Source organism: Rhinoderma darwinii, chromosome 1 (genome assembly GCF_050947455.1).
Source record: "Rhinoderma darwinii isolate aRhiDar2 chromosome 1, aRhiDar2.hap1, whole genome shotgun sequence".
Taxonomy (NCBI): Eukaryota; Metazoa; Chordata; class Amphibia; order Anura; family Rhinodermatidae; genus Rhinoderma; species Rhinoderma darwinii.
This window is the reverse complement of record NC_134687.1, coordinates 553,251,043-553,267,856: the sequence shown is the minus strand read 5'-3', so window position 1 is coordinate 553,267,856 and position 16,814 is coordinate 553,251,043. Positions and strand designations below refer to the sequence as shown.

The window sequence follows — 16,814 nt, the reverse complement described above, 5'->3', positions numbered from 1 at the left end:
TTAAAAAGTGCTAAAATGTATACATATAACTAGGTTTAGAAAGCTCTGCTTTGTATTCTTGCAGAAAATAAAAATTAATCCAGAAACTTACTGGTTAGTAAGAGTGAAAAACAGATTACAATAGAGAACCAAAAGTGTCATGTATTAGCTTCCCAAACTGTAGAGTAAAAAGTCCTAATAAACACATTGCCCTTTACACAAGTATTGCATGTTATATTGCGAAGAACACATTTAATAGTGAATAATGGTAAGCATGGTTATTGCTTAGTAGTGGAAATCTTACGTACTGTAGGTCTTCTAGAGTAACTTTGGTTAAACCTCGGCAGAACATACAGTCAGAGCGCTGCTTCCAGTTACACAGAGCATTGACTGCTGTACGGAGTTGTTCATTTAGAACATGGGAGGATTGGTTTGACAAGAAACAAGTGTTTAATTTTAAGGATACACTAAAAGGGAATAAAAAAAACATCCATATACCAGATATATTTATCATGAGATCTGCTACAAACCTGTTCAGATTTATACACTCTGATCGGAAATTCATACAATCTGATTGGTGAGTGGTTACTTAAAGGAACACTCCAAGCGCAACGTATAAACTCTGTTATGCCTAGTGCATGGCATGAGGGGGCAGCGCATGGCACAGGAATTGAAAAATCACCATAGAGTATATCAGAGGCATGCACTGTCCCTCAAACCCTGCACTGGACATAACACAGTGTATGTAGTTTTCTCTTAAATGTGGCTGTCTGATTCAAAGTGATACTATAGTTTGAGGGCACTCTATTATAGTCTAAAAGACAATCAAATTCCCCACTGCTTTCTTATAGGTGTACTTTACAGCAGCCTGGAATCTGTGGGTGGCCTTCTCATAGCTGTGATGTACGTCCTGCTGCAAACTGCAGCAGACCATGTGACAACACCACTCACAAAATACAGCTCAATCATAGGAATAGTTCCTCTTGTAAGGAGAGTGTTTCGCACAATAAATATACATTGTCCTTAAAGGGGTTGTCCGCTTCAAATAATCCATATTTATTAGTAAAGTCCTCAAACAATAAGTGGATTATAGCATATTCCGCTGTTGGAATCCACAACGATTAGCTGTAATCGTTCCGGGAACTGGGCAGAAAATGTTCAATTTCCCTACAGCGCCACTACAGGAGAAATGAAGCATTACACCACTGACGTCGGTGGGCTGTCAAAGTGCTGCACAAAGATGTTGTGTCCTCCAAAGCAAGAGACATTCTTCATAGCCATTGTCCTGCCCAGCTAATTGATGAAAAACTCAGGGGATCTGAGTCAATTGACAAGTTCAACCCCTTTAACCATCTTGCTTGATGCTAACGTCAACCTATGTGAAATGGATTAATTCATGAAACAAAAGCCTAGCATCTAAGGTAAAATTAATACATTCTAGAACGTATTACAAATATCTGGAACATGTTATCAGTAACTAGTTGTACAACCTCCATTTTACCATCACATGGGGAAGGGGGTGACTCCAGTGATGTCTGCAAATACTCTATTAGTGTTTAATATATGTGTTTATTCCCAACAAATATGGGTTGAAAACAAGCAATCAGTTAAAATGTAGTGGCAATTAAAAATTTGCTATTAGATAGCCTCTCAAAGTAGAGATACATTGTATTTTTTCAAAGCCTAACCCCACTTAAAACCTTACAATGTAGGACTGACCCCTACTCACAGGTCCCAGAAAGCTTAGCTATGGAAAGCTATTTAACTGTGACCCCATATTGGAGACCAGTGAAGATTTTCTTTCCCCAGCTAAACAAAATAGTGTCTCTGCAGGGTTACAAGAGACAGAATTTTATTACTGGGTTAAAACAAATAAAAAACAAACAAAAAAAACAAACAGTGACCACCAGTGTGGGGACCCAACTTCGTCAGGTTTCAAGTGAATTCAGGCTTAAAGAGGCTCTGTCACCAGATTTTGCAACCCCTATCTGCTATTGCAGCAGATCGGCGCTGCAATGTAGATTACAGTAACGTTTTTATTTTTTAAAAACGAGCATTTTTGGCCAAGTTATGACCATTTTTATATTTATGCAAATGGGGCTTTCTAAAGTACAACTGGGCGTGTTTAAAGTTATGTCCAAGTGGGCGTGTATTGTGTGTGTACATCTGGGCGTTGTGAATAGAAGTGTATGATGCTGACGAATCAGGATCATCCACTTCTCTTCGTTAACACCCAGCTTCTGGCAGTGCACAGACACAGCGTGTTCTCGAGAGATCACGCTGTGACGTCACTTCCCCAGGTCCTGCATCGTGTCGGACGAGCGAGGACACATCGGCACCAGAGGCTACAGTTGATTCTGCAGCATCAGCGTTTGCAGGTAAGTAGCTACATCGACTTACCTGCAAACGCTGATGCTGCTGCTGAATCAAATGTAGCCTCTGGTGCCGATGTGTCCTCGCTCGTCCGACACGATGCAGGACCTGGGGCAGGAAGTGAGTGACGTCACAGCGTGATCTCTCGAGAACACGCTGTGTGTCTGTGCACTGCCAGAAGCTGGGTGTTGATGAAGAGAAGTGGATGATCCTGATTCGTCAGCATCATACACTTCTATTCACAACGCACAGCTAGTAAAAGTAGTAAAAACGCCCAGATGTACGCACATAATACACGCCCAGTTGTACTTAACTTTAAACACGCCCAGTTGTACTTTAGAAAGCCTCATTTGCATAAATATAAAAATGGTCATAACTTGGCCAAAAATGCTAGTTTTTAAAAAAAAAATAAAAACGTTACTCTTATCTACATTGCAGCGCCGATCTGCTGCAATAGGAGATAGGGGTTACAAAATCTGGTGACAGAGCCTCTTTAACTTATACAATAAAAATAAATGGCTGAAATAAAATGTATCAATGCACTGGTATGTTCTTGTCCTGGTATTTTTATGTGGCTGTTTTACGACAGTAAAGACATTTTTGCATGAAATATCACTAGTTTCCATGCCCCACTTCTAGATCATGCAATACTCCTGTGGATCTTTGGGTAAATACAGCGTACGGATATACGAGTGAATTATGTAAAATAGAACAGTCCTGTTGGGAGGCTTGGACTTGACAACCAGCCGTGCAAACGGCACACTGAGGTCTATTTGTGGCATTTGGAAGTTTGCATACAGCGCAATAAACTAGCCCTTATATGTCGACTAACCAGAAATAATAACAAGGGTAATATTGGGGAAAGGCACAGATGTTAATGCATATAATAAATTAATTTGCCTCAAAAAGTGATGGTTGGTACTGATGTTCCGGGGAAAAAAAAATTCACGTTGTCTTATTCTATTTTCAGTAATTGCACTTTTGGTGAAATTAGCTAAAACATGAGAATTAAAGTACGTTTTATGTTAATAGTGTAATACAAATCGGCAGTTTGGCTCTATAAAAACCATGTTCCTCTAAGCAATTAGGGAACAGGGGCTAAATATTACCTTTTTTTTTTTAAATGGCTTTGGCCCCTACAATGACAGCAGCCATTTTTTTGTGAAAATTCTAATATTTAAGTTATCTCAAAGTGAATTTATTAGCTACCACCTTATACATACTAGACCGGTCTACAAGAGGGCTGCCTCCACTGAGTGCGGGTTATGGGTCCAACTCAAGTGGTGGGAAAAACTCTGAAGTATACTGAATTGACTAATTACATGCGTATAAAACACCGTATAAATGTGTTTGATTGCTCTTGCAAATTTTTAATGTTACAAAATGTAACAATGTATTTATTTTCTGACCAATTGCTATTTAGATAGTTTAGTGTGGCCTCCCTACAAATACACAGAAATTGCCATTTTTAACAGTGGACTTTAAACTGGCTGCAGAAAACTTCAGTGCTACAACAAAGTCCAAAAAGATATTCCACAAAACGACTCATAAAAAGTGCATTTTTATGCTTTGTAGTTGGCAATAATATAGAAATACCTTCTTAAGAAGTCAAAAATTAAAAATATATATATATATAAATCTATAATTAAAACAGCATGTGGAAGATTTCCGATAAATTAGCAGGAAAGCAGATTCCTTATATCCCATGATTTAAAAAAAAACAAAAAAAAAACATTAAAATCAACAGTCGGCCATGTATTTTCCTGTAAGAAAAACAAAAACAAAAAGTTACTAAATGTTTGCTTAAGACAAACCCGATGCTATTTTATAAGAATACACAGTGAGCAACAGTCACTTACTGTAACAAATTCTACTAATACTGCACAGTAAAATCCCTTTCCTTTAGGCCCCATGCACATGAACGTAAAAACGCCCGTAATTACGGACCCATAGACTTCTATTGGCCACGGGTACCTCCCCGTATGCTTACGGAAGGTGCCCGGGCCGTTGAAAAATATAGAACATGTCCTATTTTAGGCCGTAATTACGGCACGGGCAGGCCCATAGAAGTCTATGGGGCCCCCGTAATGACGGGTGGCTACGTGTGTGCACCCGTAATTACGGGAGCGTTGCTAGGCGACGTCAGTGGATAGTCACTGTCCAGGGTGCTGAAAGAGTTAACTGATCGGCAGTAACTTTCAGCACCCTGGACAGTGACTACCGATCACAATATAAATCAAGGTGTAAAAAAATAAAAAAGACGTTCATACTTACCCAGAACTCCCTGCTTCTTCCTCCAGTCCGGCCTCCTGGGATGACGTTACAGCCCATGTGACCGCTGCAGCCAATCACAGGCTGCAGCGGTCACATGGACTGCCGCGTCATCCAGGGAGGTCGGACTGGATGTCAAGAGAGGGACACGTCACCAAGACAACGGCCGGGTAAGTATGAATTTCTTTTACCTTGGAAAGGGCTGCCCCTTCTCTCTATCCTGCACTGATAGAGAGAAGGGCTGCCGATTACTGCAGTGCAATTTTGCAGCCAAAAATGTGCCCGTAAATACTGGTGGAATACTGGTGACACCGGACCCGTATTTACGGGCACTGGTCCGTAAATACCAGTGCAATACGGGTCGAATACGTGTGACCAAGGACCCGTATTTACGGGAGGATAAAAATAAGTTCGTGTGCATGAGGCCTTAGTCTCAATGTATGACCAAATACTCTGGATTATTGGATAGTCATAGAAGAGGCATCTGACAGGGTAGAGAACCTTAAGAAAGATGGTGCTAATACAAATGCTAAAACAAAATATGTCGCTTTGTTTTTTGATCAGCAAAAGTCTCATATTTGTGATAATCACACAGTTCTGCATTTGAAACAAGTGATAAAAGGAACACTAAACATAGAAAATACCCAAAAACAAATTAATATCCTATTCTCTGTTGATTCGATTAAGTCTTATATTGCAATAAAAACGGAGAAATAGATTGCTTCAAAAATATTTTTTCCTACGGGTGTCCCAGGAGAACAGTCATTCTCCCCTCCTCACATTCCTGTAGGAGCCCCCCCCCCCCATTGCTCTGTCTACAATAGGAGTCCAGAAACACGGCACCCATTTCCCTCTTCGATAAATACCACCTCTGCCATTCACCAGCCAAAAATGGAAGACATTGAAAAGGAAATTAACCCCTTGTGTTCTTTGCAGGAATACCACTACAAGACTGTTTCCGGAATATGGAGACCGTGTGAGTAAGTTTATCTCCTTTTTTCATTTATTTCTAGGTTTAGTATTCCTTTAATATCACTGTAAATGGATACCAAATATATGGACTGTATATCTGGGACTACGTGCCAATTTTCATAGATTTCATTTGTAAAATAGTATGTTTCAAGCAGTTATATAATTTGTGTTTATTCACAAAGACTAAGAGAATTATACCTGTGCCAAACCTCTTCTTCACTAAAGAAAGACGATAGCCCGTTCCAACCAGCTCAATGTCCACTCCAGACAAGGTGCCTCCATCACTAATGAATTGTACAGCCAGCGTGCTGGGGTTACTGGGTCCCTCTGAGACATCAAATTTTGCCCTGAGCGATCCTGATCCTATAACATTATATAAGCATGATATTAAAATCAAAAACAAATGCGTAACACGTATCTCACCACATCACCATATGTTAAAAAAATAAATAAAAGAAGGTGGGGGGGCACAGATTTGATATATACACACACACTTTATCATTAATAGATATGAATGTATAACAACTATATAGTGGAACGTTGCCTATGGCAACAAATGAAATCACTTCAATCCTGCCCTGGGAAATTACAACACCTTGAGTATAGTCTGTCCAGCAAAACTGTATCACCCACAAATGCATGTATACAAGGAGGCCAAGTAATCTGAAATGTACAATAAACTTTTAGATAACGTGTCAACTTGAATAAAGTACAAGTCATCTGTTTGCACTGTCTGATATATGACACTAATGGAATACTCACAATACCCACCATGACCTTCCAGCCAAAGAATTCTGCACTTACCTCCATTTTCTGACTTTTCTGAAATCACAGACATTTTCCAAAAGGCTTTCATTTGTTCTGCATTCCTAAAAGAGAAGTAAATCTCTTCATCAGTGCCAACAATTAGAAAGCATATCAACGCAAAAGAGGTGGCAAAGCCAATATTATACCGAACTCAAGAGACGTCTGAAAAGGTAGTGTGTAGAGAACGAGTGTGACAATTACTTCAAATACTACTTGTCTTCCTATGTGCTGCTTTTTCAGCTCCTCTGTGCATCGCGGTTTGGCCTACTGTTGGAGGTATACATCGGGAGGGCTCCAGACTCCATTGTCCATATATGGACAGAGACATCAGAAGCGTCCCCAGGGCCGGAGTCTCCGGGCAGAAACACAGAAGTCCCCACCTACTATGTGCCAATTATATTACTCTTTTTATGAGGCAGGGGGGCATCTGGCCCCCCTCAGACTCCAGGGCCCAGGTGCAACTGCTACCTCTGCACCTCCTATAGCTACAACCTTGATTAAAATGGATCAGTCATGTCTCCTATGCGGTCCTGAGTGGGGGAGATGCGAAGTTCAGGAAATATACTACAAGGCTCAGAATACCTTCACTCAAAATCTTGCTGTCTCCCTCCCACTGAGTGTGATTGACAGATTTTCATGTACAAGTCTGTATACAAGGAGAGCGGTCAATCACTTTTTGTGGGCAGGGAATTAGGACTCTTAGGCCGGGTTCCCATGGGTCGCATACGCTGTATAAAACTACGCAGCATATCCGACCTAGAACACAGCACATTCCACCTGAAAAACCGCACCACATTGTGGTGCAGTTTTTTGGCCAGTATTTTCGCCTCGGAAAGCAGCACTAGGAAAATGTTCATACTTACCCCAGCCGTAACCATGGCGATGAGTCTCGCTGACGTCCTGAAGCCCAGCCTCCTGGGAAGACGTTTCAACCCATGTGACCGCTGCAGCCTGTGATTTGCTGCAGCAGTCACATGGAAGGAAACGTCATTCCTGGAGGCCAGGCTGGACGCAGGGTCAAACTTCTGGGTAGGGTAAGTATGAGAATTTTTTTTTTTGTTTCTTTTTATCGCCTTGCATTTTTTGCGGTGAAATCGCTGCGATTCCGCTGCAAAATTCACAACACGAGGCTATTTATGTGGGTTTTACATCCCCATTGAATTCAATGGGGAAAACCACAACAGAAAAGCAATGAAAACTGACATGCTGCAGATTTATAATCCACACCGCAGGTCAATTTATGAATGTTTTTGCTGCAGTTTTTTCCCCGCAGCGTGCGCATGAGATTTTCTAAATCTCATACACGTCGCAGTTACTGTAACTGCTGCTGAATTTCCTCACAGAATTCCGTTGCGGAAATTCTGCAGCGTTTATGCTACGTAGGAACCCAGCCTTAAGGTTCCCCACAGTTAGAGCACCGTATTACCTTTATTATTCTCCATTAGAATCCATGTCTATGAGATTAGTAAAGTATTATAGTATATAAATAGATATGTTTTTTTCTGAAAAAATTGTCTGGATCTGCCAACAACTATTTAAAGTGCATGGTATAAAGTCTATATGGTGAGACAGACACAAATAGTAAAAAATCTCATGACTATAGACAGCTTAAATGGTAACTAAACGTTCAAACTTCTGACAGACATGCCAGCAGTTTTGACTGGTGGGGGTCCAAGCATTGAGACCTCCACCAATAGCTAAAACGAAGTAGCAGAAGTGTTCGTGTGAGCGCTCAGCTGCTTAGTTTCTGTTCTGCTTTGTCTGGAAAGCCGATATATCATGGTACAGGCCCAGACTTTCTATTGAGGCCGTACTCTGATACATTGACTTCCGGAAAAAGCTGAACAGACACGACGCGGCTGAGCCCTCACAAGAGCACTTCTGCCACTTAGTTTTAGCGATTGGTGGGGGTCTCAGTTCTCAGATCACTATTACATGTCAGAAGTTTGTTGAACGTTTAGTTACCCTTTAAGAAACAGAGAAAAGTCAAAGAATTTTGCCTAAAGCTGAAGATCTGAGTAGGCAGAGGGACTGGTTGCTATTGATGCGCTGCTTGACAACGCCATGTAAAAGGCTGTAATTGTTAGGCAGTGTAACAACCAACCTGTCCTTTATGGCTCATCTGTTCTGCTCAGTGCTGACAATAGAGAAGGAAATAGTCAGTCAGCCCATGTTATTTCCCATCCAGTGTAAGAAAGGAGAGTGGAATGACTTGTATCAAATCAATTCTTACTCAAGTGAGTAAAGCCGAGCACACACGAGAAAGTCGTGGACCGTACATCGGCTGAGCGTGTTTATTTTAATGGGAAGTGTGTGTGTAAATTTTCTTTCATACAAGTTTTCAGATCATATAATAGTTTGTAATATTTCACACAAAGTGTTAGTAACTTGTGACAATTCCCAGCACATCACAAGAACCTTTAAATAGGAAAGATGCTGGAATATTTAAAGGCCGTCTCACCATACTGCAGTGGGAATAGACTGCAGGCTCGTGACACCTCCATCCACTGGGACCATAACCTGGATGTTGGATAACACACTGGGCAATGCCATAGACTCCGGGTTATATTTGTAGTCTAGTCTAACATCAGTAGTGTTAGAATTGCACTTCCAGTAGGTGGCAAGGTTGAGAGGAGTGGACTGGATCCCATTTGACGACACCTACAACAAGAAGACATTATCAGATTCCTGCCATAACAAGTAATGTGAAATGCCTGGTGTGAAGGGAAATGGGTAGTGGATTGAGGAGAAGCGGCGATATAGAGATCTTCAAGCGAAATTGCACAAAAGGCAACTCTATAAAGAGTGCTGGGGGTCCGAGCACATGGATCCCAACACCTACAGGAGGGAACTTATTTATCCATGACATGCGAAAAGTTTTACAAAACAGGAGGCACACTTCAAAACTGAATGGAGGCAAGTAAACGTTGTGTATCCAGACTGATCTAAAACAACTAAAAGACCATCATAAATAATAAATGCCATGGAAGCTATACGATTATTCTTCTATATACCAACTACTAAGAGGATAGTATAGTGCGGTCTGAGAAGCGCAGGCTTAAAACGGTCAACCTCATATCCCTTACTTACTACAGATTTACTGGCGACAACAAATGTTGAAAGATTTAGTAAATTGGGAATTCGCACCCACAGACTTTTTGTAAATCTTGCCTGTTAATATATCATTTCTAATATGGACCATATTTGTTAAAGCATGCATGCACACAAACACATATTAAATGGCAATCCCCCGAATAAAATATTATCAAAAATATCCCTGTTAAATAATAACACGAGGGGCCATTTTAATTTTCTTCCAGATCCATCTGTAGATTAAAGGCTGCATAAGGTCTATTCGTGGACAAACAGGACCAAAATGGGCCGACAGCAAACACAGAAAGGCATTTTCCAAACATAAAAGGTTGTTGTATGCAGCTTAGGCAAAGGCGGATGTGGGCAGGTGTTAGGCCTCATTCACATCTTCGTTGGTCTTTCAGTTGTTCTGCTAAATCAGAGGAGCGGAACAACAAAAATACCGGAAGCGCCAGTTAAGTTGTACGAAGGACAACACCGGCGACCAGCGGAACCATTTAATAGATTCTGACGGGGTGTCTGTGATTTTACCGGAAACAATAGCACAGCATGCTGCGCTATTGTTTTTGGTATTTCCGGACGGATCTGTGACGGTAGCCCCTAACGGAGCTACCAAAGCAGATGTGAACTTGGCGTTAGAAGAATCGCAGTGGACAGTGTGTATTGGGCCATCCTCCTCTATATCTGCTGTTGTAATAGCTGCATATTCATAGAACACAGACAACAAATACTGTTAAAGAAAAACTTACAACTAGAAAAAATATCAATGCAACTTATGGTGGATCCAGTTCAGCTGCTGTACACGGACTTATCCCTGACTAATACATAACCCATGTGAATATAAAAGGTCACACTTAATATTAATTAGTAATCGGACTCCGTTCCTCTTTTACCAACTACATGTTATGCATAAAGAAAGAGGAAATATGATATCAAGATTAAAAAAACATTACAGAATATTCCTATTGTCCTATGAATAACCATGTGTCCCCTTATCATGCCCATGACAAAGAAAAATAACTATTCTAATGGGGAGAAAAAAAAAGCTATCCTGCATTAAAAAAAAAATCAAGTCAGATTAGGAGAACTGCCTCTCTCTACAATACTTAGATGCTCATTTCAATGATAAAAGATTACAATAGCTGCTTACTATGGCCCTCTGATGTATCATTATATCATGTAACATTCATTTTAATTCAACTTAATGGGGTTGTCCACGACTGGACAACTGATGACCTATCCAACTGATGACCTATCACTGCGGGTCAAACACCTGGACCGATCAGCTGCTCCGGTTGCCTCCGGGCACCGGACGTCCATGTCGGAAGTATATGGCTTCGACCACTGCATAGCAGCCATTCTGCAAAACTGCAGCTCTGCTCCTATTCACTTGAATAGGAGCAGAGCTGCAGCTTGGACGCTATTCAGTGACCGGAGCAATCCGCTTCCGGCATGGACGTCCGGTGCCCGGAGGCAGGCGGAGCAGCTGATCTGTCCGGGTGTTGGACCCCCACCGATCATATACCGATGACCTATCCTGTGGACAGGTCATCAGTTGTCCGGTCGTGGACAACCCCTTTAAAACAGATGAGAAACTAGTGAGGATGCGGCCAGCTCTGGTAGGGTTTTGTGAAAGGATAGACACATTTTAGTCGACGAGAGTCAGGTTAGTCGTAGTAATTATCTATCCAATATCATTGTGAATAATGAAGTACTCTAGAAGCATGTGGGGTCACAAGGTATGTGGACATTATAACGTATATGTGTAACTCAGTTCAGTTGTCTACCTGGTATTTCAAGATGTCTACATTATAATAGGAAGCCGAGGGGTTCTGCTCAGAAGACTTCTTGAGGTAGGCAGTAACTGCTTGCATATTCATCCAGAAGTCTTTGCAGTTGTTGTCACTTTGTGATGGATCACTGAAAAAAAACAGAAATGTATTTGATCAGGATGGTAAACAGAGAGGAAACTTTTTGCAGAATAAATAATAAGTGTCACTATGATAAGGTTAGGGCTCCATTGACTACAGCCATGCAGAGATTTTCCATTTTTCCAGTGTTGGGTCACAATGCCGCTGCTTTGGGTTCTTATACTTCGAGTGGCTATGTATCTGGAATGTGTTGTGACAACCCTGCATTTCATCACACAGCAGATGTCACCATGACCCTACTAAAATCCTATCACCAATGTACCTTTAAGGTATATGTTAAATCAGCATACATAAACAATGCACATTATGTAGTTTATCATAGTTTGTCAGTGATTGTCACGCCTTGGCCTGCCATACACTTTAAGACTGTATTGCAAATTTAGAGGGGTTGGACATCTTTCTTGAGAAATACAATATACAGGATTACAGGTATTAATGTAGAATGTTGATCTGGTGATATGCCCGATGGCTCAGGGTAATCGTCATGAGCTCGGAGATGGCTAGAGGAGTATAACAAAAGGGTACAGCATTGAAAGGGATGCCAGTACCCGCTTCGTTCTAGTTAGAAGTGGGATCCAAAGCTCACAAACTCCCATAAATACACACTTCTGACATCTCAGAGACATCAGAAGTTTGTTAAAAGTGGATGGTGACTTTAAACTGATATTTATAGCGTTCATGTATTGAAGACATAATATCGCAATATATAAAAAAAATTCTGGATAAACATTGGAAGTGACAGTCGACAGACCCAACATGTTCTTCAAACTATAAAGACATTGGGTGTGGTCTAGAGGAGAAACTAGGGTATTGAAGTGTCCCTACAGTTATACTCTCCGGCGCAAAATAACACAAGTCGTGAAGAGACACTCCTGCACGCCAGGTAGTACAGTTGCTGTTGTAACCGTATGATGCCGGTAGAGCATTGTCCACACATCTAATTCATTGAACACGTGCATGATACTCTCTGGGTGTCGTACGGTTGCCTCTACAACTATACAGCCCAGCGTGCAGGAGAATCTCTCCACGCTCAATGTTGGTTCAGGCGGGAGAGCGTTTAACTGGAGAGAAACTTTAACTCAAAAGAAAACAAACATTGAGCAACAAGCTCACAAGGGTTTGAACAACCATACCTGTATAACAGTTGTGTATTTGGTAGAATCTGCTCAAGCTTGCTGGTGTTTTTCAACCTGAAGCAGAGCACTGCTGGAGATGGGTTGCTCGTGAACACTTTAATGATCCCACTTGGAAACGACACGGTCATATCTCCAGTTATCTTCACAATGCACCTAGGAGTCGCACAAAGATAGCTAGAGAAAACCAATTGTTTCACGTCGTCTTAAAATTCTGCTTTAAACTTTGACATAACATGTAAAAAGTAAACCTTTAATGAGAAAACAAACAGTGTGACCCGCGTTGCTAACACGCACATAATACACATATGCATACAGCCCCTCTTCTCCATACAACCGATTCCAAAGACAACGTCAAGCAAGTCAGCGACAAAGTACATCGCTCTTGATGAGTTAAATATGGAAACCAGAAAACAACATGGCTATGACCAACGCTAGAGCTTTAGATGCTATGCGCTACGCCATGACTATCCTGTGTGCAAGCATACTAAACTACCGGTCTAGATAGGAGATAGCGTGATGCATAGAAAACGTAGAACAAACGCCGTCCACATCACCCTTCTTTCAGAAGAGATTTCCCTTCCAAAGGGGCTAATTGGGATGCAAAGTCGGAATGTCCAGGAACCCCTTCATGCATTAATACTTAAGAAGAAGGCGACAGCATCCACCCAGGTGTAGAAATGTACAAAAGTATTTATTCCAGCATAATAAAAATGCAAAGTTTCAAGCCACAAAGGGTTTTAGGGGCACACACGTTTAGGGCACACAAGCTCTTATATCAGTAACTGTTCACCAAACACAGCAAAAATTGTATTTGGACTGCAGAAGTGGGCATAACATGTATCATCTAATATATTAGGATTTTGACCGTTTACGTCAGATATAACCTTTAGAAGTAGAACAAAGCGTTATATAGCAGGGCAAACATAAGTGAAGGTTGTTGCATAATGAAACAAGTAGTGAAGCGAAACGTAGAACAGTTCTAGCGGTTATCAGCGCTCCCCATCGAAAGTGGCTCTGTACTTAGAACTGATCACTGATCACAGGATTACCGGACACATGGGCAGGAATGTGCTCACATCAAGCGGACGCACAACATTCCCAGTATAGGTATGCCCATAAAACAAGTGCCGGACATGTACTTGGTTAGAAAAGAAGAAGTGATTGTGCCATTATTCTTCTTCACATGAAAGACTTCCTTGCCATGTTCTTCAGACTATTCCTACAGACTTCATAATATAGAGCCTTGAAGCCCCATGTCACAGTATCTATATAGCTATAACTTACATTAAAAGATTTTGTAACTTTCCAAATACATGGCAGTACTTTATCTCGGAATAGTTGCAGGTTCTGCGGGCTTTGAAGTTCACATCTCCAACCATTCCCTGCTGTTTTTATTTTTACATATAGCAGCTCAGGTAAGCAGCCAGTGTACCTATCAATAAACGGTGAACTTTTTCCAGTAGCAACCACCGGAATTGTGAACGCAGCTATGGCTGGAATACATTCTCTATTGTAACATTACACAAATTGAGTCGATTTTATTTAAATGACCCAAAAATGACTGTTCCAAGTTTTTCACACGCTCTACCGGATAAAAGAATGTACCTAAAAAGGTATTCTCTAACCTTTTGGAGGACGCATTGTCATACAACAAATACGGTCCGCAATAGAAAAAAAAACTGTAAAATACAGAAACAAACGGATGAAAAAACTTGGTTTTAAATTTCTAAAGAGGTCAAACACATAACTATGAACCCAAAGTATATTTCAATCGTTTATAGTATCGACTAGATTTTTCGTGTGGCACCAATGGGCAGACAGAGGGAAACCCCTCCCTCTGCTAAACTTCTTAGATGCCGCAAATGTTGACGGTGGCATCTAAGGGGTTAACGGCCAGGATTAGACGTTTCTCTCATCCCGGCCATTACAGCAGCAACCCTGCTGTCAAGTACATCTACGTCATGAAGCCTTTTATTAAGGCAATCCATTAGGTAACATGTACGTCATGGTGCCTTAAGGGGTTAATAACTGAAAAGAAATCGGTCATTGTCATGCTACAACATCCTGAGGTGCACGTTCCCACAATTCAAAGCATATGGAGTCATGGATAAAATGAAAATAAGATCCCCTTTGCAGGTTGTCATTATGGGATAGCTGTAACACGAAGGAAATGACTGATCAGAACAAATACTGCCATATTCTCCCTCACAATACAGGTTTTGGGCTAATCTCCGTATCTCAAAGTTACTATTAATGTTAAAACACGGCTGATCATGAACTTTTGGACTGTTTGGCGTTTGTTTATAGACATAGAGAATATCACACCCGGTCATGTGAGATCAGATTGTAAAACGCATTTTACATCACACTTATGAACAGACCCCAAATTGCTGGTTGTAAAATCCCAATGTGGTGATAATTGGTTCAATGGGTCCTGGATTTTGTTTCTGAAATCAATTTGGAACAAGGATTTATACTACAAATGTGCTCAAATGTATCTAATACTGTAACATAGTAAATATATACCCAATTTACTTCCTTGGACAGCAAAATCATACGTCCGGTGAAAAGAAAAAGATCTGTGCTCTTATATTCTCTTGTGCAATACCTTTGTGAAGCCTTTCCCTTCAAAACAACCGTTTTGTAGACCTCTCCTTCCTCCAAATTCACTTATGGGAATTTATCATAGTCTGCCATGTTACAGATACAGTGGAGCTGCAGCCCGGTCACGGTCTCTAAAAGCCTGCCAGCTCAACACTCCTGCGGTCACACCGCTCTCCCCCACAGTCCAGACTACATGCTTGAATCAATGGTGATGCTGCTGTAATCACAGGACTTTGTTAACCCCTTAATGACCAGCCTATTTTAGACATTAATGACCAAGCCATTTTTTTTTAGTTTTTCCATCGTCTCATTCACTTTTTATTTTTGCGTCGACATCGCTGTATAAGGTCTTGTTTTTTGCGGGACAAGTTGTAATTTTTAATAGCACCATTTTTGGGTACATAGAATTTATTGATTAACTTTTATAAACTTTTTTTTGAGGGGAATAGAAAAAAAACAGCAAATTCGCCCCACTTTTTTGCGCCCTAAATTTACGTAGTTTACCGTGTGGTATAAATAACACAATAACTTTATTCAGCGGGCTGTTGCGATTGCAACGATACCAAATTTGTATCGTTTTACTACTTTTAGACAGTGAAAGCACTTTTTTTTCAATATTATTTGTTTTTGTGTCTCCATATTTGAAGAGCCGTAACGTTTTAATTTTTTCTCCGATGCAATTGTAGGAGGGCTTTTTTTTGCGGGACGACTTGTAGTTTTTATCGGTGCCATTTTGGAGTAAATGCGACTTTTAGATCACTTTTTTTTTAAAGTCTGGATTCAAAATCTTATTTTTTACGGCGTTCACTGTGCGGGTTAAATGATGTAATACGTTTATAGTCGGGGTCGTTACGGACGCGGCGATACCAAATATGTTTAACTTTTTTACTTCATTTTGTTTGTTAAGTAAGGGGGAAAAAGTGGGTTTTTCATTATTTTTTTTCACTTTTTATTAAACTTTTATTTTTTTTTACTTTTTTACTAGTCCCACTAGGGTACTTCACTATGCGATAATCCGATCGCATTTATAATACACTGCAATACTTCTGTATTGCAGTGTATTATGCCTGTCCGTGTAAAATATGCAACAAGCATTCACCACAGGCAGACCTGGGGGCCTTTATTAGGCCCCCGGGTGCATTCGGAGACACAGACACTCGGCGATCTTATCGCCGGGTGTCAGTGGGATGAGAGGGAGCTCCCTCCCTCTCTCCAAAACCACTCAGATGCGGTGCACGCTATTGTGCACCGCATCTGAGGGGTTAAACGGGTGAGATCGATACTAATATTGATCTCACCCGGTTAAGCAGGGACGCCCCTAGCTACCTCTGGCATCTGAGAGCAGGGAGATTTGACAGCTCCCTGCTCTGTTTACTTATTCCGATGCAGCGACGTAAAAAGTCTATTGCATCGGAATAAGGCCCGTTAGTGACCGACGTAGAAACACTATGGGCCGGTCACTAAAGGGTTAAAGGGGTTTTCTTGTTTTATGTAAATAAAGCTTAAATGAAAAGTTATACATCTTTCTAATGTAGCAAAAAGTAGAGAGGGTTGGATCCAGCGTGGTTAGTAGATAAAATGGAAGCTAGTTCCAATTTTAATTGGGTCGAGTTTAAAACAGGATCAAAGGAAAAAAATGAAGTCCTGG

At 40.9% G+C, this 16,814-nt stretch overlaps 1 protein-coding gene across 3 annotated transcripts in view; it reads right to left on the bottom strand.

Moving 5' to 3' along the window:
• Positions 1-4,074: 4,074 nt before the first annotated feature.
• FCHO2 (FCH and mu domain containing endocytic adaptor 2) overlaps positions 4,075-16,814 on the bottom strand; it is a 135,949-nt gene continuing 123,209 nt past the window's right edge. For all 3 annotated transcript variants that reach the window (XM_075838085.1, XM_075838094.1, XM_075838102.1), the window contains 6 exons: positions 12,560-12,715; positions 11,283-11,415; positions 8,864-9,063; positions 6,400-6,464; positions 5,794-5,958; positions 4,075-4,115 (listed from right to left, as the gene is read on the bottom strand). In XM_075838085.1, the coding sequence (XP_075694200.1) occupies positions 4,093-4,115; positions 5,794-5,958; positions 6,400-6,464; positions 8,864-9,063; positions 11,283-11,415; positions 12,560-12,715 (742 nt within the window). In that variant the 3' untranslated portion in view covers positions 4,075-4,092. The remainder of the gene's footprint in view (positions 4,116-5,793; positions 5,959-6,399; positions 6,465-8,863; positions 9,064-11,282; positions 11,416-12,559; positions 12,716-16,814) is intronic.